General features: G+C 36.7%; 1 protein-coding gene across 17 annotated transcripts in view; it reads left to right on the forward strand.

The window, feature by feature from the left end:
- FUT8 (fucosyltransferase 8) overlaps window positions 1-23,109 on the forward strand; it is a 312,310-nt gene extending 289,201 nt beyond the window's left edge. For all 17 annotated transcript variants that reach the window (XM_045060078.1, XM_011283275.3, XM_045060082.1 and 14 more), the window contains 4 exons: window positions 3,402-3,648; window positions 7,910-8,086; window positions 14,054-14,204; window positions 22,104-23,109. In XM_045060078.1, the coding sequence (XP_044916013.1) occupies window positions 3,402-3,648; window positions 7,910-8,086; window positions 14,054-14,204; window positions 22,104-22,421 (893 nt within the window). In that variant the 3' untranslated portion in view covers window positions 22,422-23,109. The remainder of the gene's footprint in view (window positions 1-3,401; window positions 3,649-7,909; window positions 8,087-14,053; window positions 14,205-22,103) is intronic.
- The last annotated feature ends 569 nt before the right edge of the window (window positions 23,110-23,678 follow it).

Raw genomic sequence — 23,678 nt, forward strand, 5'->3', positions numbered from 1 at the left:
ACAGCCCATTCTCAGAAGGCATGCTCTTCCTCCTCCCCAGTGTACTAGGCCTTGCTTGACAGACTCATTTTAGGATGGGGATTGGGTGGAAACTATTAGAAAACCCATAAGGCCGTAAATTCAAAGAATAAACTACATTCTTTAGTTCATCCTTATTGGTAATCAAGCTGATATTTTGATTGCCATTTTATTCTTCTCTCTCTCATTTGGTTTGAAACTCATAGGAGATGTAAGGGGAAAAGCAATTATACACCCCTTTAACCTCACTGATAATCTCTTCTTTTATTCAACGTTTTTTTTTTATTTATTTATTTTTGGGACAGAGAGAGACAGAGCATGAACGGGGGAGGGGCAGAGAGAGAGGGAGACACAGAATCAGAAACAGGCTCCAGGCTCCGAGCCATCAGCCCAGAGCCTGACGCGGGGCTCGAACTCACGGACCGCGAGATCGTGACCTGGCTGAAGTCGGACGCTTAACCGACTGCGCCACCCAGGCGCCCCAGATAATCTCTTCTTTTAATAGAAATCTGGCCTGAGCTCAAGGCCCTTCATAGGGAATAGTATCTATATAGAATTTAATGATATGGTTTCATTTTTAGTGAAGTTATACTTCTAGTTGCCATCTATAAAATAAATTCATGTAAGTTTTAAAATGAATTTTTAAAACATTAATACAGATAATACATGGATATGGTAAAAATTATAAAGTGAATACATAAATGACTAAAGTTTAGAAACCAGTAAGCATTGATCATTTCTAATCTAGGATCTGTTCCAGATTTAAATTCTTTTGAATATAAATGCCAGTAGAATAAAAACTGTTGGGTGGTAAACCAAGTAAAAAAAGGAACCTTCTAACCATAGCATATACTATGTTATTTTCATTTGTTTTAAAATATATCATTACTGAGGAAGCTAACCTTTTTTTTTCATTAATAAATACCCTTTTCTTAATATTTTACTAGGCAGTTGAGTATTGATATCTTTTTGATAACACATTTTTTTGGTGATGGTATTTTATTTTATTTTTCTTCCACGAAAGTAGTCAGTTCTGGGTAAGGTTTTTCGAACTAGAAATCTTGGAGGACACGAACCATGCTATCACTGTATACTCTACCTCATACAGTGTTTGGCATATAGCAGTGTTCAATAAATATTTGAACAAGTGAAGTGAATGCATGAATGAAGAATGAACAAAGAACCAACAAAAATAAACTACATTCTCTGTCTTAAAGATATAGGCATAGTTTCGATTTATTTCTTAAAGCTGTCAATAGGACTAGCTGTAAGAAAGTTGAGGCCTTGGGGCAATCAGTGAAAGACAGAGCTACTTAAACAGAGCATTTAGAATAACCCTGTTAGAGGGGTGCCTGAGTGGCTCTGTCGGTTAAGCGACCGACTTCAGCTCAGGTCATGATCTCATGGTTTGTGAGTTCAAGCCCCGCGTCTGGCTCCGCACTGACAGCTCAGAGCCTGAATCCCGTTTTGGATTCTGTGTCTCCCTCTCACTCTGCCCCTCCCCTGCTCACACTCTCCCTTTCCTTCAAAAATAAATAAACATTAAAAAAAAAAAAAAAAAGAAGAAGAAGAACCGTGTTAGAAAGAAATCTCAAAAAGAAGGTAGCCCTATTAATTTTGCTTTTATTTATGGTCATATAAAAGAAGTTAGATTGTTTCTTTCTTTCTCTCCTTTTTATAAAAAAGAACTGTTTTCTCTTCCTTTTTTTCCTCTCATTCATGTGCTATGTCTCTTATCATGTCCATATCACAGAAAGCACCCAATTTCTCTTGCCTTTGGGAGATTATTAGAGCTTAATTTAAAGTGCAGCTTACTCTTTCCCCATACACTCTTAATTATAGTATCTTGTCTGATAAAGGTGCCCACCTCTGTCTTAACCAGTACCCCAGATGAACTGCAGTGCTGGTGGTAAATTTTTTTAGTGACATCTATTCATGCAACAAATGTCATGTTTCAAGGGCTTTGTTCTAAGAGTCCTGAAATGAGTTTTACATGTCAGAGAGAGAGAATATTAACCAGATGTTTTTAATTTTTAGTTATGCCAACCAACTTTCTTATAATCATGTAGTTTGAGTGATTACATTTCCAGATGATGAGATTTACTATAAAACACTTTGCATATATGCAGAAAAACAGAATTTGAGGACTGTGTTCCATTCTGGTGAATACATTTTAAAAGTCTTCTAGGTTTATTCTCTACAAGTGCATTCTTTCTTTAATGGTCCAGTGATTAACTGGAATTATTTTGTATATTCAGGTTAATATTTTCTGTTATTGAAATTTTAATTCAGTACATTTTATATTTATAAAATTTCTCTGCCTGGTATCTTCATGTCTTCTAGTTACTACTATGTGGTCTTCGATATCTAAGGTTGCTGGCTTAGGGGCGGGCGCCTGGGTGGCTCAGTCAGCTGGGCGTCCAACTTCGGCTCAGGTCATGATCTCACTGCTTGTGAGTTCAAGCCCCGGGTCTGGCTTTGTACTGACAGCTCAGAGCCTGGAGCCTGCTTCAGATTCTGTGTCCCACTCTCTGCCCCTCCCTCACTCATGCTCTGTTTCTCTCTCTCTCTTAAGAATAAATAAAACATTAAAAAAATAATAAAGTAATTAAAATAAAGTTGCTGGCTTATCCCATTTTAGGTTGTTCTTGTCATTGCATTATAAAATTGATAGAACAGCAGTATCATTAATGATATATAGAAGTTGGATTCTGAAATTAATCATCATCTACAAAAATTAGCATCTAATCTCTATTCTAATTTTAATTTAATGTCCAGATAAACAATCAACATAAATTTTATTGTTATCATCATTGAAAACATAATAGATAATTTGGCCAAGAAAAAAAAAAGACTTTAGAATTACCATTTTTTTTTCTTTAAAAGATATAACTGCTTGGCTTATAATTGTAATCTTTAGGTATCTCTAGAGTCATGGTGCTCTGTCATGAAATTAATGAAAGAGCCATTTGCTATAATGACAATCTGGAAGTTTTGAGAATACTTTATTGTCTGGTTCAAAAACAAAAATGATGACAGAAAGCAGAACTTTGCCTAGCTGGCTGTGTTCACTAGCAATATGGTTATTCTCTGATTAGATTCTTTGAGTGCTGGGTGCATCCTTACCTGCGGTATGAGGTGTTGAGATGGCAGCATGTTATGACAGGGAAAAAAAAAAAGATTATGGACTTGAGAAGCAGACCAACCTAAATGGGAAATTTAGCTCTGTCACTTTTGTGCTAGTACCTTGAGCAAGTTACTTAACTGCATCTGTAATACTGCTTTAGAGTTGCGATGAGGATGAAAGCATCCAGAGTGAGTTCTCCAATGGTAATTGTATGAGAAATACAGTGTGGTGATGATATGTTTTGATATTCTCACAGGTGAAGTAAAGGACAAAAATGTTCAGGTGGTTGAGCTCCCCATTGTAGACAGTCTTCATCCTCGTCCACCATATTTGCCCCTGGCTGTACCAGAAGACCTTGCAGATCGGCTTGTACGAGTCCATGGTGATCCTGCAGTGTGGTGGGTGTCCCAGTTTGTCAAATACTTGATCCGCCCACAACCTTGGCTGGAAAAGGAAATAGAAGAGACTACTAAGAAGCTTGGCTTCAAACATCCAGTTATTGGGTAAGAATCTGATTTATTCCTCTCATAATGTGATATTGTAGTAGCAGAGATATGTGTACTTTACAATATATTGTGAACTTTATGATATAGTTTAATTTTCAAGCCATACCCTAAAACAGATGTTCCAGAGTTCACCTTAGGTCATAGGGAGATCATTCTCCCTTTGTTCACTTAGAACAGTTGAGTTGTCATACTTTGTTACCCCCATTCGCTTATTTATTCATTCAACAAATATATTAAACCCTTATTTCTGAAATTACCTGTCTCTTCTGAGGAAAACAACAAAATTGTATTTTATTGAGAGTAGTTTGGATACTATACATGACTCCTATCTTATCCTAACAAGACCATGAGATGAAGCTATCACATTTATAGCTTTTCTATTGTACTTTTTGTTAGGCTTCATTAATTACCACTGATGATTATTTTGCATTTTTTGGTGTTCTGTTTTCTGGCCTGGAAGCTGTTTTGATAATAAAAATAGTATTTATAATGTAAGATAATGTTAAAATTATTATTTAAAATTATCTCTTGGCCCACTTGGGACTTACCATGTACATATGCATTCAGCCTCATGCTTATGTTCAAGAAGATATATCAGGAAATCCTACCACCAAGAAGAGTACAAAGAAGCATCTTTGTGCTTAAGCTTGTGCTCCTCCTATACACATACATAAAAAGTTATGGAAAGAGGAATTTTCCTGGGTCCGGGTGGCAGATTTCATACCATGGGTAAATGTTCTTTGCCCAATGGAAAGAGTACTGGACTGAGATTTAAGTGACCTAGGTAATATTCCTGGATTTTTTCTAATTCTAGACCAAGTTACTTAATAATAGTATTGGGCTTTGATTTTTCCATCTGTAAAATAGGGAAGGTAATACCTGCCCTAAAAGTGATGTGATAAGAAGGATAAAAGGAAGGATTTTAGTTCAGTGGAAAAAATGCACTGTAAAATATTACCTTTCAGAAAGACTAATGCTAAAATCATTTCTAAAAATAGGCTTGTAGGCTAGACTATGACATTCTGTAGCTTATACTGTTTGTAATAAAGTCAGCTATTGATTAATATTAATATAGGTGTTGATTTGTTCACTTATTTGCAGAACATTTATTGAACACCTGCTACTGTGGGGACAGAGATTAATTTTTTTTTAATGGCTCCTTCTAGCTTATTACAGTCTGTTGGAAAAGAGACATATACAGCTAACATTATATGGGCAGAATGTGATAAATACCCTGAGAGAAGTATAAAAATTATTACGAGAGTTCAGGGAAGGAGGAAAGTCTTCATAGCTTCCGTGTTTAAACAGGATCTTGAGGGGCGCCTGGGTGGCGCAGTCGGTTAAGCGTCCGACTTCAGCCAGGTCACGATCTCGCGGTCCGTGAGTTCGAGCCCCGCGTCGGGCTCTGGGCTGATGGCTCAGAGCCTGGAGCCTGTTTCCGATTCTGTGTCTCCCTCTCTCTCTGCCCCTCCCCCGTTCATGCTCTGTCTCTCTCTGTCCCAAAAATAAATAAACGTTGAAAAAAAAAAATTTAAAAAAAAAAAAAACAGGATCTTGAAAGGTAAAAGAATAGTAATTAAATTACCAAAATACCTTCAACTGCATTGTCTCATTGATCCTATAACACAGTCCTATGAAAAGAGTAGAGATAGCAGTCTTATAGGTTAGGAAACTAAAGGGAAGAAAATCTCGGCCCAGAGTTCCAGAGTTAATAAAGGCAAAGCCGGGACTAAAAACCATCTTAACTTTGCTTGGAAGCTTTCCTGTAGTTTGGCATGGCCTAATTATCCATGGACCATACATCATATTGAGAGTTGGCCAAATACAGAAAATTGCAGTACCAGAGACAATTGAGTTATTTGTACATTGAGGTAGTGTGCTGGAATGAAAGAGAAGGGTGCTCGAATTCAAGAATCTGGGGGTCCCATCTAACTTCTACTACTAACAAGTTGTGTGACTTTGGGCAGCGTACTTGATCATTCCAGGTCTTCGTTGATTGCCCCTCTTTCCTCATTTGTTTAAAACTAAAAAAAAAGGTTTCTACTTACATGATACTAAACAATTAGATTTTTGTGTCCACACAACATTCAATCATTTATTCATGATATTTGGTGCTATTGGAAATAAATAAAATCACATTCCCTGCCCTGAAAGAGCTTGATAATTTGATATAGATGACCCTTGAACAATGCAGGGTTAGGACTGCTGACCCCCACCCCCCATGCAGTTGAAATTCCATGTATAACTTGACTCCTCCAAAACTTAACTACTAATAGCCTACTGTTGGCTGGAAGCCTTACCAATGACATAAACAGTCAGTTAACATATATTTTGAATGCTATATGTATTATATACTGTATTCTTACAATAAAATAAGCTAGAGAAAAAGTGTTATTAGAAAATCATAAGGAAGACAAAATACATTTACAGTACTGTACTGTAAAAGATCTGTGTATAAGCGGACCTGCACAGTTCAAACCCGTGTTGTTGAAGAGTCAACTGTAGTGAAAGTCAGGCAAGTACACAAGGAACTTTTACTTTTGTGAGGACTGGGTTGAAAAGTATGAGAAACCAGCCGCCTCTTGCCTTATGTTGTCTTTTTGTTCATTAATATGTCTTCAGAAGCATCAGTTTCCTTAAATGTCTGAAAAACTTACATTAAATTAAAATGATTTCTCATATCCTTCACCGGACTAATATTCTGAGTCTTCCATGGAGACTCCATTATGCCCCTCTCAAAATTCTTGATCCAGGCCTAATTTCAGTAGTACTTGGAGACTTGAAAAGATTTCTCAGTAGTACTCTGCCAGTACTTCCTATGCTCCTCTTCCTTTGATTCTTCCTTCCATTATTAAGCTCTTCTTTGTTTTTATTTTCATTTTCCTATCTCCCACCCAACATCTTCCCTCGTGTCTTAGTCTTCATATGTATAGAAGTTACTGACCCTTATTTTAAATGTTAGAGCTAAAGAAAGTACATGATGAAATCAGTATCAAAGAGTGTTTCTTCTTATAAACTTTTCATTGAAAGTCAGTGGAATTGTTTATCCCTGTGGAGCCCAGTGAACAATTCCAATTTCCTGAGAGAGAAGCAGTGATTAAGAAGGATGTGGGAAGGAAACAATGATAGAATACGTGTAAATATAAAGGTGTGCATATCTGGACTGTAGTCTGGAAGGCAGAGGATACCCATGAAGATATCAGATTAGCTGCAGTGAAAACAGATCTGCCTTCCAGATTGACAATAAAAAGCTGGGCTTAGGCTCGACCTAAGGCCTGCCTATATACCATGGCCTAAAGGGAAACAAATTTACTTTTTTCTTTTTCCCACATATAAATAGTGGTTTAGTAATTTGGTGAGGGGTGGGGAGGATGCAGGAAGGGCAAATTTAAGGAGAGTTTTAATTTATGAAAGTAAACTATGACCATTATTTTCATTGCAATTACTTTGAAAGCACTAAGATGGGAGGAAAATACTGTGAAAGTCAACACAGGACGATGTAAATCTTTGTCCCCAGTTTTACAGTTTTAGAACTTTTTTACAATAGGACAGATGAGATCAATACCTACTTGTGTTTAACAGCATGAAAAACAGCAAAAGGAAATTCATTATGCATATAACAAAAGGGGTAGAATGTCTCTATGAACTTAGAATAGTAAGAATTCTTAAAAGGTTTGCCTGCCTTGATTGTGCATTAGGAAGAATTCTTGAAGGTCTGTGTTTTCCTCAGACAATTTTCAATTCTATAAGCTGGCAGTTATAGTAACTATACAGGGTAAAATGAAGAATGAGAGAAGTTGGCATCAAATGCTGTAAACAATATATTTAATATTCTGTAATAACAACTGTGAATCTTGGTATCATTTGTTGCCAAAAATCTCAAAAAGTTATATCCAGTTTTTTCTGGGAGGCTGGTAGGTATTTTGCTGCTTATATGGAGTATAACTCTGGAATCTTCCACTTATTCTACTGTTCTTGGATATGCTAATTACTTTCTTTATAAGAAAGCATTCTTCTAAAGCTTATTTTCTAATTCTCCTTGTATTGTGTTAACATGCAAATATATTTAGAATGTATGTGTTTGAATTTTTAAAACATTTTAATTTTTCTAATGGCAAAAATGAAAAAAAAATTGGTTTAAAATGTCTGTGACGCCACCATAAATAAAGGTATAAAGTTGAGTGGTCTAAAAGTACACAGTGGATCAGAGGATCAGAACATTATCAGCAGAGTCTGACTTTCTCCCTCTGCCCCCCAGAGTACACGTCAGACGTACAGACAAAGTAGGAACAGAAGCAGCCTTCCATCCCATTGAGGAATACATGGTACACGTTGAAGAACATTTTCAGCTTCTCTCTCGCAGAATGCAAGTGGATAAACGAAGAGTATATTTGGCGACGGATGACCCTTCTTTATTAAAGGAGGCAAAAACAAAGTAAGTTAAATGAACTAGTGATTCTAGACCAGGACTCTTTTTCAGTTGAAAGGAATCCTTAATTCCCATGACTTGCCATTCTTGTTATAATATTATTACTAATTATTGGAGTTTTTTTTTTAATTCAAACAACTGTGTACCTTTGTGACTGTTAATATAATCAAAGAGTATTTGAGGTGCCAGTAAGGTGTATATTTCATTCTGAAGCCTCTTCTCTTGGTGTGTAGGCAGCTGCCATCTTGCTGTGTACTCACATGACCTTTCTGTGTGTTTGGAAGAGAGAGCAAGCTTTCTGGTGTCTCTTCCTGTGGGGGCATTAATTCTGTCATGAGGGCCCCATTCTCATGCACTTTATTTAATCCTAATCATCTCCCAAAGGCCCCATATCCAAATACTATCACAGCTCAAACATAGGTATTCTAGGGGGACACAAACATTCAGTCCATAACTCTAACCAACTCTATAGGACTGATAGCAATAAAACATACCAGGTGCTTGCCTTTTTGCTCTCACTATCTTCACTAGCGATTAATGGGCAACTGAAACATAGGTAAAATATGTGTGAGTTGGGGTACCTGGGTGGCTTAGTCAGTTGAGCGTCTGACTTCGGCTCAGGTCGTGATCTCGTGGTTTGTGAGTTTGAGCCCCATGTCGGGCTCTGTGCTGACGGCTCGGAGCCTGGATCCTGCTTTGGATTCTGTGTCTTCCTCTCTCTCTGCCCTTCCCCTTCATATGCTCTGCTCATGCTCTGTCTCTCTCTGTCTCTCAGAAATAAATAAATGTTAAAAAAAATTTTTTTTTAAATATGTGTAAGTGTTCATCTTATAAAAAAATTCTGGATCTTGGAAGTTATATTAAAGAAAAATAAAGAATCAGAAGATAAGTTTTATAAGTGGAAGAGTAAGAACTGCTAGTATGTATTGAACAGTAAAACAGTAATCTGTCATTTATAGAGCATGCCTATATTTCAGGCACTGTGTTAGGTGCTGGCGGTTCCATGATAAGCAAGATAACTCTACTCTCAAGGAATTCCCAATCTAGTGGGGGAACAATTACTCATACTCTACAGTATGAATAGTGCTACTATAGGGTTAACATAGGGGGTTAAGAAAACACATAAACACACTGATCCTAATTGGGAATTTATCATATGATCTAGGTGAACCTAGAATTGGCCTTTACTTATTAATAAATAAGGGATGCATTAAATATGTGAAAGAAAGGAATGAGGGAGAAGAATCTGTGTTCTTAGCTTTGCTCAGACACTGTTTGCTCCAGAAATCATCCCTGAATCCCAAAGTGTCCCTCCTGTCTGCATTGCTCTGACTTGGTGTTTAGCACTTGCTTACCTCTGTCTCCCTCACTGGATTAGAAGTACTTTAGACACAGTAACTACCTCTAGTAAGTGCCCAGTAAGTACTGAATTATGTTTATTTCAATTCCATCAGTTTGAAAACATTTTATTAGATGTTAATCACTTAAGCTAGTGACTTTTTAATTTATTTGTTCTTTGGTCCATTTCTTATGTCACAAATAGAGGTTGGGGAGAAAAACAAATTTGAAGTGAGGACTATACTGTAGATGTTTATTCAAAGCATTGGATAATAGTTTAAATCCTATTTCTCCCTCCTAAGAATCTAAACCGGATATAAGTTGCTTTTTCTTTTAAGACTCCCTCTATGAGTATATTCTTTCTCTCTCTCTCTCTCTCTCTCTCTCTCACTCTCACTCTCACTCTCACTCTCACTCTCACTCACTCACTGACATACACAGGACCATGAAATTCATCAGTCAAGTGTAAGCCAAGTTACATACTTACAGTTAAGGATTAAATGAACATCTGGGCACAAAACACAATACAAAATTTTCACAGATACTTTTCCAGTTTGATATCTAGAAGCAGAGTAGAAATAGTTCACCATGCTCCTTCATTTTAAAATACCAGATTGAATTTGTAGCTTAATTGAAAAAATATTAAAATGTTATCTACTCTTTTACTTGTTCTTGAAGCATCACAAGCTTTTCCTGGTTTTTTTCCCTTGTTGAGAAAATAATTCATGCTTATTAGACGATATGGAAGTTGGTAACTATACAAACAAGAAAAAATAGCCACAGTCCTATTACTCAGTGGAAACAGCTATTTAAATGTTGATATATTCCCTTTAGTCATTTATATAGTTACCCATTTTAGTAGTTGATCCTATTCTGTATAATTTGAACTCTTTTTTACTTAATACAGCAATGGATCCATTTTCTCAGGTCACTAAAAAAATAATTATCTTAAATGTCCCCTTTAATGACCACATACCTGCTGTATGGATGTGCCATTGCTTACTTGCTCATTCTAATATTGGACACTTACGTCATTTCCAGTTTTTTACTCTTATAAATAATGCTACAGTGTGTTCCTAAAGTTATCCACATTATTTCCTTAAGCTAGGTTTCAGGCTTTGGAAATATTTAGATAAAAGGATATGGGCATCTTACAACTTTGATCCATAGTACAGCATGGTATTTTTGTATTAAGCAACCCTTACAGTACAGTTGGCATTAGTAGTTACCACGACTATGGGACTAGTAAAACTTGAATTTCCTTTTCATGGTCAGCAGCTACTATCTCCTCTGTCTATGGTAGTTCAATAGACAGCTTTCCCATATTCTGTTAGAAATGTTGCAGCAGCATTTTATGCACTTTTTTTTTACCTCTTTGCAAGTCCTTTCATTTTAATTTTCTGAGTCATTTTGAAGATCTTCTCAGGAATGTAGATGCTGTTTCTCATTATTTTGCTTCTGTGTTTTTCTACTCTGAATTAACTCTGCTTTAGACCTGTCAGGATTGGTTTTGAAACCTAAGCAAATCATAAAACCTCTGCCATTGTTTTAGGAGACCAGAACCATGACTGAATCTCTCATCACAGTATATTGAGTACAGGGTCATTATGATACTTTGTGCTTCAAGAGGGTAAAGAACTGAGAATGATGGTTAAATGATACATAGAATTCACACAGTCAGAGGAGAATCTATTTTCTGGGTAGCTTATCTTTTGTAAAAGCGGTCAAGGTTAGCTTTATATGTGTGGCTTCTGTGTGAAACTGAGCAGTTAATGTCTTGCTGCTTGGTATCATACCTCAGGTTTCTCTAGGTTAAGACTGAGTTCATCCATGAGATTTTGGCACCCGCATCCCACTGACTGTGGCAACCATTGCCTATGTGGAGATAACTCTCTTAGGTAATTCACTGGTAGAGTGTTTAAATCACACTCATTGGCAAAGAAGTAAGAACTATTAAAGTTGTCTGTCCCACATTGTATCCTAAGATGTGGAGATTGGGAGCAGGGGTGAAACAGGAGAAGAAACAAGTCTTTAAAAATCTCCCAGGGTAAATATTTACATATGTAGTTTGCTCTTTATCAAAAATGCTAGATGAGCACTCCTAAACTTAGTTTCATTTACATAAATAGAGGCAAGAAAAACTTATTTAAAAGTTTTTGTTAAGTGTTTGGTTGCCCTGTGAAATGAAGGCTCAGCCGTAAAGAGTGGTTAATTTTTTCATTACTTTATTGAACTGTAATATGCTAGATACAGTTACAGGGCACTAGGAATACAAAGAGAAATAGAAGATAATATGCTGCTCCTTTTTTTCAGGAGTATCCAACTGGTGGGCAGTATACGTGTAACAAATAATTACAGTATAGTTAGATGGATGTCTGGAAGGAGTTGTATACCAGGTGCAGTGAAATCATGAAGAGTATCTCCCTCAGCCTGGAGAAAGACTTTAGAAAAGGAAATGTGTTGTCAGTTTATAACTTTAACTTAGTCCTTTGTGAGTAATATAAACAAATTTTTATAAGGTGGAAGAGGAAAAAAATATTCTTTTTATCACTGCCAATCTCTACAACCTCACAGTAAAAGAATTCCTCTGCCAACATACTTATGGGCAAAAGACAAGAAAGAAGCATGTTTGTGCAAAAATTTCCATGCTCATTATTGGAGATGCAAAGTCTCCCTCTTCCATTATTTACTTTGTTTCAGTTTCTTTTTCCAAACTCAGTATCCTTCATCAAGCAGTCTTTTGCACATACAGATGAGCCCTGAGGAACTTACGTGTTCTTTTGGTTTGGTTCTAGGGAGGGGTCTTTAAGTTAGGAAGGGCATTAAAGTTACTGTCACTTCTCAGTAAAAAGATCACTCTTTTCTTTTCATTCAGCACCCAAACCTTGCTGACAGAGTTAGTTTCTATTCAAGGATAAAAATTGTACTGGTGTGTTTTAACAATTCCCTCCCCTCTCTCCTCCGGCCTTTTCATATTTATTTGTTGCTGTTTCTGCCCCATACCTGGATATGCAGCTCCACAAGAATCACATTAAAAGTCCTTGGGGTTGTTTTCTTTTTAGAACAAATGTGACATTTCCTTCGCCTCCCTGATTCAGGGCTGAGGAGGGTAAAATGTCACAAATAATGAAGCCAAATGGATCTGAACACTGATTACCAGTCTGAAACAGCATTCGGAGACTTTGCCGTCACAGTCATCATTAGAGGCAATGAGAAGAAGCTCCTTGGTGGCTGTGAAATGGAGAGAAATCTGAAGCAGCTGTTAGGGGCTGAGGAAGAAGTCCCAGACATAGGTAGTGAGTACTACCGATATAGCATGTATTTACTCACACAGCATTGTGTGATGCCAAGAAAAGTATAGTCCCGACCTTTGGGGAATACTGTGTGGGAGACAGACATGTAAACTGACTCTTGATGGTTCGGGGTTTATAAATAGGAACTATTACCCTGTCAACAAATATTCATTGATCCTGTTGTATTCCGGATTCTCTTCTAGGTACTGAGAATAATACATTGAACAAAGCAGATGAAATGCCTCATTATAGAGTTTACATTCCACTTAGGGATGATGGAGGTGGGAATGGATACAAGCAGTAAATAAATAGTAAATACATATTATGTCAAATGATAATAAAGGTCATGAAGAAAAGTTAAGCAGGTGAAAGAGATAGAAATGGCCAAAGTCCTCACTAATAAGGCTGTATTTCAGCAGAGATCTAAAGGAAGTAAGGAATAAGACCAGCTAGATATCTGCAGAAGAATGTTTAACAATCACAGCTAATATTTACTGAGCATTTACTACATGTGTGGGACTCCTCTATGCACTTTACATTGCTTAATGTATTTAATTCCTACAAAACTATATAAAGCAGGTACGATTATTAGCCCATTTTCTTGTAAGTCCCAAAGTTTGCAACTTAACTCTGAAGATCTACCCCATGCACTAAGAAAATGTATTCACTCTATACTAGAGTATAATTAAACCTCTTAATTCACAGTAGAATCATTTGAACATATGGTAGACTTTTTAAAGATATCCTGTTTTAATATTTTTAAGCACATATCCGATCTCAAGACTACCAAAATCTTGCTTAGTTGACATCTACAAGGAATTTGTTTTTATAAATGAATTAAACTAGTTTTCCATTATTGTTGTTGGTAAGATGGTGCTTTGAGGATGGGGGTTAGGGGAGATAAGTCTCAATGATCACAAATTCTAAGTCAAAAATTTAAATGAAATTTAATCACGATTTTTATATTCTAAAGGAAAAGTTCAATGGCCAAATGTGAAGGCAGCTTGAAAAACCTCATAGAAGTCACTCATTACAAAGAAAATAAGGAGCCTTCAACTCTTACGAATTTTGATACGTGAGGGGTCATTTTGATACATGTACGTGTATATTATATGATGTGCCAATAACATGTAACATACTCCAGAATGTTTGCTATCCCACTGATGGATTCAAAGATGCGTCATCAACTACTCTATTGAACGCCATAATTAAAGCTCTCCTTACTGTTAGAAAAAAGAGCTTTGGTCAAAGGAGTAGTTCTGCCTCCTCCTGATAAGATACTACATCCTGATAGAGTACTGTGATTTCAGTGACTATGTAAAAATTTATTTCTTTTTTACAGGTACCCCACTTACGAATTTATTAGTGATAACTCTATCTCTTGGTCAGCCGGACTACACAATCGATACACAGAAAATTCGCTTCGGGGTGTGATCCTGGATATACACTTTCTCTCCCAGGCAGACTTCCTAGTGTGTACTTTTTCATCCCAGGTAAGTGATAGTAGGGTATTTTTAAGTGGTCAGTATTTTTTGGTCATATTGAGTTCAGGAAGTTCTTGGGTTTGTGTATGTGTGTGTGTTTAAAGTTATCATGACTCAGATGTAATTTTCTTAATATTTGGGAACAGTCCCTATTGTGAAAGAATGGGGAAATTCCATCCCCTTCCCCTGCAAAAAAGTAGCTATTCAAGTACACCGAGTATTTAGTTGCTTGCCAGCAATGGTTGAATACATCTCTGCTGAAGCCGCTACTGGAGTTGTTTAAAGTACTTGGCATGTTCACAGCATTTAACTGAAATAGCAAGTAAGTACACTTACTTAATACTTTCTGATTATGCATACAGTCAGTATGCAGCCGGAATCCATCCACTTCTACACATCGATGCACTGATACTGAGAGACTGAAATGCCAAGCATTGTGTCTCACTCAATTGCTTTATAGAAAATAAAGAGTAAATGTAATTCTTTTTCAAGTCCTATTACATTTCTACCATGCGAGAAACTATACATTAAATTTAAGCAATACCATATTGTAATCATTCTTTTGAGTTTAATCGTTGCAGATAATTGTATGGTAGGGGCTTGGTGTATTTGTTTTTATGAGTGGCCCAATCAGCCTTGTATACACAGTGGAATATCAGCATAGAAATATTTATCGTTGGTTTTATTCTGCTCTCTCATTTATGTGCATATTACTGGTTAGTTCATTCAACAAGCTGTTAAATGACTATTTGTGCTCAGAATTATATTAGGTGCAGAGGGGATTTCCAGAGAGATTGAATATATAGATCTTACCCTGGTCCAGAATCTAGTGAGCAAAATACTCATATGAAATAATTGGAGAATAATTACCAAGAAATGTAGATCATGTAAGATAAATGTATGCCTAAAAGCTTAAAAGAAGCAGAGAAAAGAAAATGTGAAAAGGAAGGTCGCATCATTTTCATGGGAATATACTTCAGAGAGTATAAAGAAATGGACGTTTTTTTTTTTAAATTTTGTGACAATGCACATTGTCACAATGGGACAATGATATGATTGTTGGAAAGATACCTGTCTCAGCAAAGACTAGGAGTTCCTTCAGTATGGAATAAGAATACAACCTACCCAGAGACAGCTACCCAGAACAGAAGTCACATAGCAGCAGTCCTCATCAGAACAGAAAATTTCCTTGGCCTTCAAGTTCCCATGAAGGCATCCACTGCTGATGTTTTTTCCTAACTGGGATGAGGATTCCATCTTTGAGAAGCTCCCTTTTCTATTCTCATAGGAGGTAGACAGGGGTATTATAATTACTTGGTATCTCTCAACTGTTACTGAGAATCTGGCTAGGTGCCCACCTGATCAACAGGTGCAAATGACTAGTAACTACCTCTATACACATTTTTGAATGTTTATTGTTTTGAATGAGTGAATCAAGGGTCATTTTTCCCAAGTGGAGCACCTCCTCTGTAGGCCTAGATTTTAGGCCTATCTAAAGTCCAGGGTTTCTCAACCTAGGCACTATTAGCATTATAGTCAGGTACTTTGTTGTGAGGTACTGTCCTGGGCATTGTAAGATATTGAGCAGCGTTCCTGGCCAATAGCACCCCCATCTCAAGTTGTGACAACTGAAAATATCTTCAGATATTGCCAAATATCCCACAGCAGTGGGGAGGACAAAATTGCCTTTATTGAGAACCACTGCTGTGGTCAGAAAGGAAAATGAAATAAATATATACATGTCTGAACATTGAGCAGCCTTACATGTAGGCAGGCACTGAGACTTATAGGGATGTGCTGTATTTTGCTTTCCTTCTTCCAGCTCTTAATAATACCATTAGGCTCATTCTGGAAAGAAAATCTTTTTTTTCTTTTCAAGGATGTGCTGTAGAATTTTTGATTCATACAACCTCATGATTCTAACTTCGACCCAGAAATCAGAACTTTTCTTACTTGATGATAGTGGAAATCCGTCCAAGCTTGAGGGGCGTATTATTGTTCATACTGCTTTGTTCTATTTTGTGAATAATATCAACTTCAGTGTGTTCTCCAGACCTCAGGTTCAGAGAAGTTGTTCATATGAAGAAAGAGTGGTGTTCAGAGGACTTTTTCTCTCCAAAGGAATGAGATTTGTGCATATACTATATTGTTTCTAAAAACGCTTGACAAGTAAGGGTTCATCCAAAATAACTTTTATTCATTTGAACCAAAGCAAAATTCAAACTAATAACTTGTATCCCAAAATAGACTTGAATATCTCAGAAGTTTTTATGTTAGGGTTCAGAATTAAAAGTTTAACAGTAAAAATACACTTATATAATGAGCAGCAGTTTGCTAAATATGATCACTGCCATCATCACATACCTTTCTTGATGACTATCAGCTGTAGCCTTTGAGATTGGAATAATTCCACATTCACTGATAAATCTTTGGGCTTACTTACATTCCAGCATTTTTTGAAAATATTTTTAGAAAAAAATTGGTTTGGTACGGTTCAGTATTTTTACAGTGTGAATGAAATTGGTTGCTTGATTGTAGAAGTTCTCTTGCCATAAACCAAAATTGGAATTGTTTGAAATTGCCCCAGAAATGTCTCATCATAATCGCCAATGGAGTGTGAGAAAAAGTCACGGATAGCATCAAAATGCCAAGCCATTGACTTCTAGGCAGAGAACAAGATTGAGGCAACATGGATTCTGGGATCAGTCTGGGTTTAAATCTAACTTTGACCACTTAGTATATCTGGGTGACATTTGAACAGATTACTTAGAATGTCACTGACCTATTTTTCCCTGCCTGTAAAATAGTAGTAGCACCTACTATATAGAGTTTTGGAGATGATTAAAAGTTATATGTAAAGCACTGAGAAGTACTTAGTGATGTATTAAATACAATGTTAGTAGCTGTTGTCATTTATGTAGGGAAAGGTATAGGAATACCTTTGCCTGTTAGAGAGACTCTACGGTATTTATTTTAGCAAGCTTTTTTCACATGGCCCCATTTCAGACCATACACTCTCATGTTTTAGGAGGAGCGAGAAACATGATAGTCAAGGACTCTGTTACTTCTGCTTGTGCTCATGGGCAATGCTTAGGTTCCACCAAATAATCATGTGCATTGAGCGGGTATAACAGTTCTTCATTGAGAAGAGTAGCCAGTAACATTCAACATTTTAATTTCTCTGTGCCAACATGCCACCTCAACTCTATTTTATTTAGCTACTGAAAGAGAACATCACCATATAATATAAATTTTCAGGAACAAAAGCTCTTCATTCCCAAAGGGTAAATGTAAGTAATAGTATTTGCTTTAACAAGTGCAAGTAAAATTATGTACTTGTTGACTTTAGGGAAATTAACCTGCAGATGTTCCTATATATGCCATAGGCATACTAGAAAATGGGAGAAGACTAAAATGGTGACAAAAGAATAAAACACTGGGAATCAAATCTCAGCCCAGAATAAAATATGAACAACCAACTCTCAAACTTTCCTTGATATTCCAAGAGATTATTAGAAAGTGACAACAAGTTGAATATCTTCTTCATAATGCTTTGACAGTTTTGTCTCCTGTGAACTATCCTTTGAGCACTATTACAGCATAAGAGAATAGTGAGAAAGAGTTTATATGTTGACCATGAACGACTGTAAATGATAATGGAAGAATGAAATGTCATGCCCAAAGGAAAAATACAAGACTTGATTGATGTTTGAGAAACTATAGGCATGACTATCACGGCACCTTAATCGGGATTCCTTATAAGGCTTTGGACCCATCCCCCTCAGTCTCAGGGCTTCTAAGCTTTCTTGGTTTTATATTCATAAATGGGATCTGGGAATTTTCTCTCCTTAAATGAAAAAAAAATTTTTTAAGCCAATAATATGACTCTATGCTCTAATTTTGTTACTGTTGTTGCACTTAGTTTTCTGAATCCCCTCATCAGAACTGTTTCTCAAAACCACGTTTGTTCTAAAAGCCTCATAAATTGAAGAAAACAATCCTCAGGATTTAATCTGAAAATTAGAGGCAGTATTAACATTTTCCAAGAACATCAAGTAAGTTTTGAAAGCTGTGCAATCACATTCCAAACTATTCTACCAAATACTGTAATCGTGTTCTGTGTTACTGGAAGTTGCCTATACCCAAAGCATCTACTTTGTCACTTATTTTCCTATTTAATAAAACTGTCTTAAATATGAAGCAAAGAAACTGCAGTTGGTGAAATAACAGAAGTTATTATTGTTTATCAGATTTTTGAATCAGTTTTTATTACTCTGTAATCAGATTACAGACATTGTCATAGATGCTCACTTTAAAGTAGGCTTTGGGTCAACAGCATTGTTTAAGAAGCAGTCAACATTTTTCAGTAGTTTCAACCATTAAAATCACCATAGGACAAATTTACTTTTTTCCCCCCTGTGACACTTCCCTTTTTCACACTTAATACAACATACTCATGGCACTCTCCATTGTCTGATTCCAAATCCACACATAACACAACTGGCCTCATTACACTTCGAATCAGATGTTGGAAAGCCCAAAGGGAAAAACCATATACTACATTCATTTTATTCTAGACAGATGACTCTGGCATTGAGGTATGGCCCGTGAAACAACAGTGGGTATTGTTCTCTCATCGAATAGCAGAACAACATAGTTTGTAGGAAAAGTGCATGGATCTCTCAGCATCACCAAAAGAGACCAGAACTACTTCTAACTTCTCACACTAGGAGCTCTCCCAGCCCCATCTATTTTGACAACAAAACAAGATCCCATCTGCTCTGAGAAGGCTTTGGAGTCTCATATAAACTCAGCTGGTTACTCCTCAGGGATAAAATTCAGGTTAATGGACCTTCCTCTCCTTATTTATTTATTTGGTTTAATACAGTTGTATCTGTGTTTTATTCTTTGGCAACACTTTTGCTCTTACCCATTACTGTGTGCTTAGTGGTGTACTAAATGATACACTGACATGAAATAAATGAAATGAAACTTACTACATATGGCCAGCCACTGCTTTGTAAGCCAGAGGGTTTGCATCCATCATGCTACCTGTCTAGTATCAAACTGAGTATTGATATCAACTGAAAGCCTTCATTTACCTGCCACACAATTTGGATTAGTAAAGCCTAGTGATGAAGCCTAGGATAATGAAATGCAAACATCAACATTATAGTACTCTTTCTAGCCCTTTGCAGTAAATTTCCCGATGGCTAAAATAGAGAAATTTTTTAACTACAAAGAATGTTATATGGGATCTTGGGGATTAAATACCACTCATGGACTTGTATCTTCACTGCTAGGCTAGTATTATGAATGAAGCAGTATTCATTCAACAGCTCTTTCTGAGCTCCTACTATGTGGCAGGCACAGTACTAGGTTCTTATCCTAAGGCAGCTTAGTGTACAGCTGAGAGCCCAAAAGAACTGTGATTGTAGCTCTACCATTTACTAGCTCCTTCCTCCCCTATCCCTCCCCCGCCCCTTTTTTTGAAATCTACTTAATATTTCTGGGGCTTGTTTCTTCTGCTGTAAAATATGGATAATAACAGCAACCAACTCATAGGGTTACCATTATTATGAAAAGGATAAAGGTCCCCATATTGGCCCATCTCAGTGTCTGAAATTCCTACCATTCATTTTTCTTTGTTTGAAGAAAATACATGTTATCCATAGGCTGACACAGCAACAACTGTGGATACCAAAATATATATTGATTATTAGGATTATCCCCCAAAGAAAGCAGGTCCCTAAGGGTATAGGACTGAAGGCAGTGTCTTTATGAGACTGAGACACTTAATAGTGGAGAGGAGGAGCTACATCAGGGTTTGTTGCCACACTGACATTGTGGTCCTCCCAACGGCAGTGCAAGCTCCTGCATTCCTGGCTAGATATAATTGAAGAGTGAGTGGAGGGGCTCGGGGGTGGGGGGTGGTGGGGAACAACTGTCAAGTTTGCCCATGGCTTGCCTTGGCCCTATGTTTTACCATTCTGGTGTTATAATCCAAACATGGAGAACAGGATCTACAAGAGAAAATATGCTTAGGAGTTTACAAACATACACAAACTGCCTGAGTTCCTAACTGGAATCTACTACTTAATAATAGTGTAACCTTGGGCAGATTCCTTAACTGAACTTTGACACCTCTAAAATGAGTATGATAGAATTGTATGGGGCTACTTAGAGGATTAAATTAAATAATACCTACAAACAATGTCCGACAGCAAAAACTCAGAAAATATTAGCCTCTATCACTGTTAACTATACTTGGCTATTGTCCGAGCTGCTTTGTTTTAATTAGTTTCTTCCTTCCCAGACGCTCCACTTGATTTTGCTTGCCCTGTGTGGGCCTTTGGCTGACTTTGCCGTTCCCATTCCAAACCTTTTTGACCCTCATTTTGCTATAGTCTCAGTATTCTACTGGTGATCTCAGTTGTACCATGGCATCCCCAATATAAAGTTAGTTTGTTAATGAAGTAGAAACTTACAAGTAAAGTCATTGTCTTGGTTCTATGACTAGTTGAAATTCTAGCACTAGAATTTGGGCAGATCACTGATTCTCCTTGTATTTTAGTCCATATTTGCAAAATTTTAAATATTGTCTAAACTTAGTTTCATTTGCAAGTTACATATAGCATTTGAAAAGCATCCCTCAAGTTCCTGAAATTCAGATTCTTTAAGAAGTTAAGGTGATGCTTAACCTAATCAGATTTCATTTGCTCATAACAATTAAGGATGAGTGTCTCCACTCACTTTTGATCTCATAAATACCAGAGTTTTAAAAGACTGTTGGGCAATCCTAAATTGCTCCACTGAGCAGGTCAACAATTACTGTTAGTAGTATCATTTTAAATAAATGCAAAAGTATTGGTATAGAGACAATAAAGCTTAATTAACTGAGACAACTACAACTGGAGATTTAGGGAAAAAAAATTTTTTTTAATATGACTTGAGTTCTCTGTTCACAGTGTATAATGGAAGAAGCAAAATGATAGCATTCTCTCTTCTGTCTTCACCTATTTTTAGAGAAGTTCCTGAAACCCATTTGCTCTATAATGAACATATTTTTTAATTGCTTAAAATGCTATCCCCCTATGAAAATAGTTATAGTTCAACTTTATCACCAAGCATCAGATTAAATGTGTGAATCTCAGATTGTGGAATTTCAGTGGCCATCCAGTGGGCATGGTAGATATTCTCTGGACATAGGAATCTTTTAAGTAGCCTTACATGCATCAGGCAGATACATCTTCACCAAAGATTAGCACATCTTATTTCAGTCCTCGAATGCTTATATCTACTCAGGACACTTAAAACTCTAGAACAGAAATGGCAGATATGTTTTAGCTCACTTGCCAAAGCTAGTTCATTGTCAATAATTACATGAATTTCTTTTGAGAAGAGTTCTGAGATCAAGTCCAAATCTAGCAGAAGAGAGTATGCATTTGATTGAGACTGAATGAAGGGAAGGGAGCAGCAGCATTTGTGTAAAGTATTTATATTCCTAATCCTCAACCTTAAATTCTTCAAGGACACAAACTATGTCTTACTCATTTTTCTGTAACCAGTGCTCAACACGAGGTGTACTGTGAAGCTCTTAATAAATGTTCATTAAAACTAACTGATTCATCTTCTTAAAGTACTTTGTAGTTTATATTTTGTTCCAAAGACCTTAGCTATAGTAATCTTTTATGTTTAAAAAAAATAAAAAGATACACAAAGATGAAGAATGATTTGTACCGTATCTCAGAGCAAATAGAGTAAAAACTTGTGACTAGAATCTACTACTTCCCATCCTCCCGGTCCTAGTCCTGTTCTAGTCTTAGTCTGTTTAGTCAAGGACCTTCAGTTTGCTATGAAGAAGATCTCATGTATACTAATACATTTTTTTTTTCATTCTTTCCCAAGGTCTGTCGAGTCGCTTATGAAATCATGCAAACACTTCATCCTGATGCTTCTGCAAACTTCCATTCTTTGGATGACATCTACTATTTTGGGGGCCAAAATGCCCACAACCAGATTGCCATTTATCCTCACCAACCTCGAACTGTAGATGAAATCCCCATGGAACCTGGAGATATCATTGGTGTGGCTGGAAATCATTGGGATGGCTATTCTAAAGGTGTCAACAGGAAACTGGGAAGGACGGGCCTATATCCCTCCTACAAAGTCCGAGAGAAGATAGAAACGGTCAAGTACCCCACATATCCTGAGGCTGAGAAGTAAAGCTTAGATGGAAGAGAAGGACAACTAAACTCAGTTAAAACCATTTGAGCCAAACAGTAGATGAAGAAGGCCCTGACCTTACAACACATGGTGAAATGAGTAGACACCTTCAAGCACCAGGAGCAATTGGGAACTGACAGATGCTTCATTGGTGGAATTACTCTTTAACAAGGGCCACAATGCCCTTAAACTCATGCACAGTCCAATAATGTACTCACATATAACATACAAACAGATTGTTTTCTATTTTGCCCCTTCTTTCAAGATTATGTCCCCATGAGACAAACACTGCCACATTGTGTAATTTAAGTGACACAGACATTTTGTGTGAGACTTCAAACATGGTGCCTATATCTGAAAGACCTTTGTGACCTAATGAGAAGACCCCGAATAGCTCCCTACGTCAGGAGGTTGATCCTTTGCCAGTGGTGCTATTGTAACCACTGAATTCACTCCAATCAGCAGATTCAGAATGAGAATGGATGTTTTTGTCTGGATTTTTTTTTTTTTTTTAAGTAATTGCATCAGTTCACCCACCTCATCATTAATAAGTGAAGGATACATCAGAAAATAAAATATTCACACTCCATTAGGAACTTTTGTAAAACAATGCCATGAACAGATCTTTAGTACTCAATGTTTCTGGACATTCTCTTTGATAACAAAAAATAAATTTTAAAAAGAGGAATTTTGTAAAGTTTCTAGAATTTTACATCATTGGATGATTTGGTGGTTAAGTTTTAAGTAGGAAAACTATGATAAAAAGAGGAGTTTTACAGTTTTTCTGATTATTATTATTTTTTTTTTTCTGTTTCTGATTGAGTGACTACTCAGGTCTTAGGTCAAAGAGTCATTAGTCCATTTTAACACTGAAAACTGAATTTAGTTGGTATGCATTACAAAGTTGCTAAGAATAATCTTTGAGAGCTTTTATTTTCTTACTTTGGGCATTGTTTGTTTGTTTTAATTGAATTAAATAATCACACTTCTTGCCCCAGAGGAACTGTGACTTCCATTTCCAAAACAAACAATTTCAGTCTTGTTGATAACATTTCTTATTGTCACTCTTTGTGAGTTGAGTCCTGTTGTTTTAGCCAGAAAGCAAGTTGTGCCCTTTCCTATCATGTCCTGCTTTTGAGAGTACCAGGAACCTTTGGAGCTGGGAAGCTGTCTCTGTTTCTAAAGTACATATCTCACAATATGTAGAATTATCCAAACAAAGGAGAAAGGAACCAGTGTGAGATCCAAAATGGGCTT

This window comes from Felis catus, chromosome B3 (assembly GCF_018350175.1).
Source record: "Felis catus isolate Fca126 chromosome B3, F.catus_Fca126_mat1.0, whole genome shotgun sequence".
Classification (NCBI taxonomy): domain Eukaryota; kingdom Metazoa; phylum Chordata; class Mammalia; order Carnivora; family Felidae; genus Felis; species Felis catus.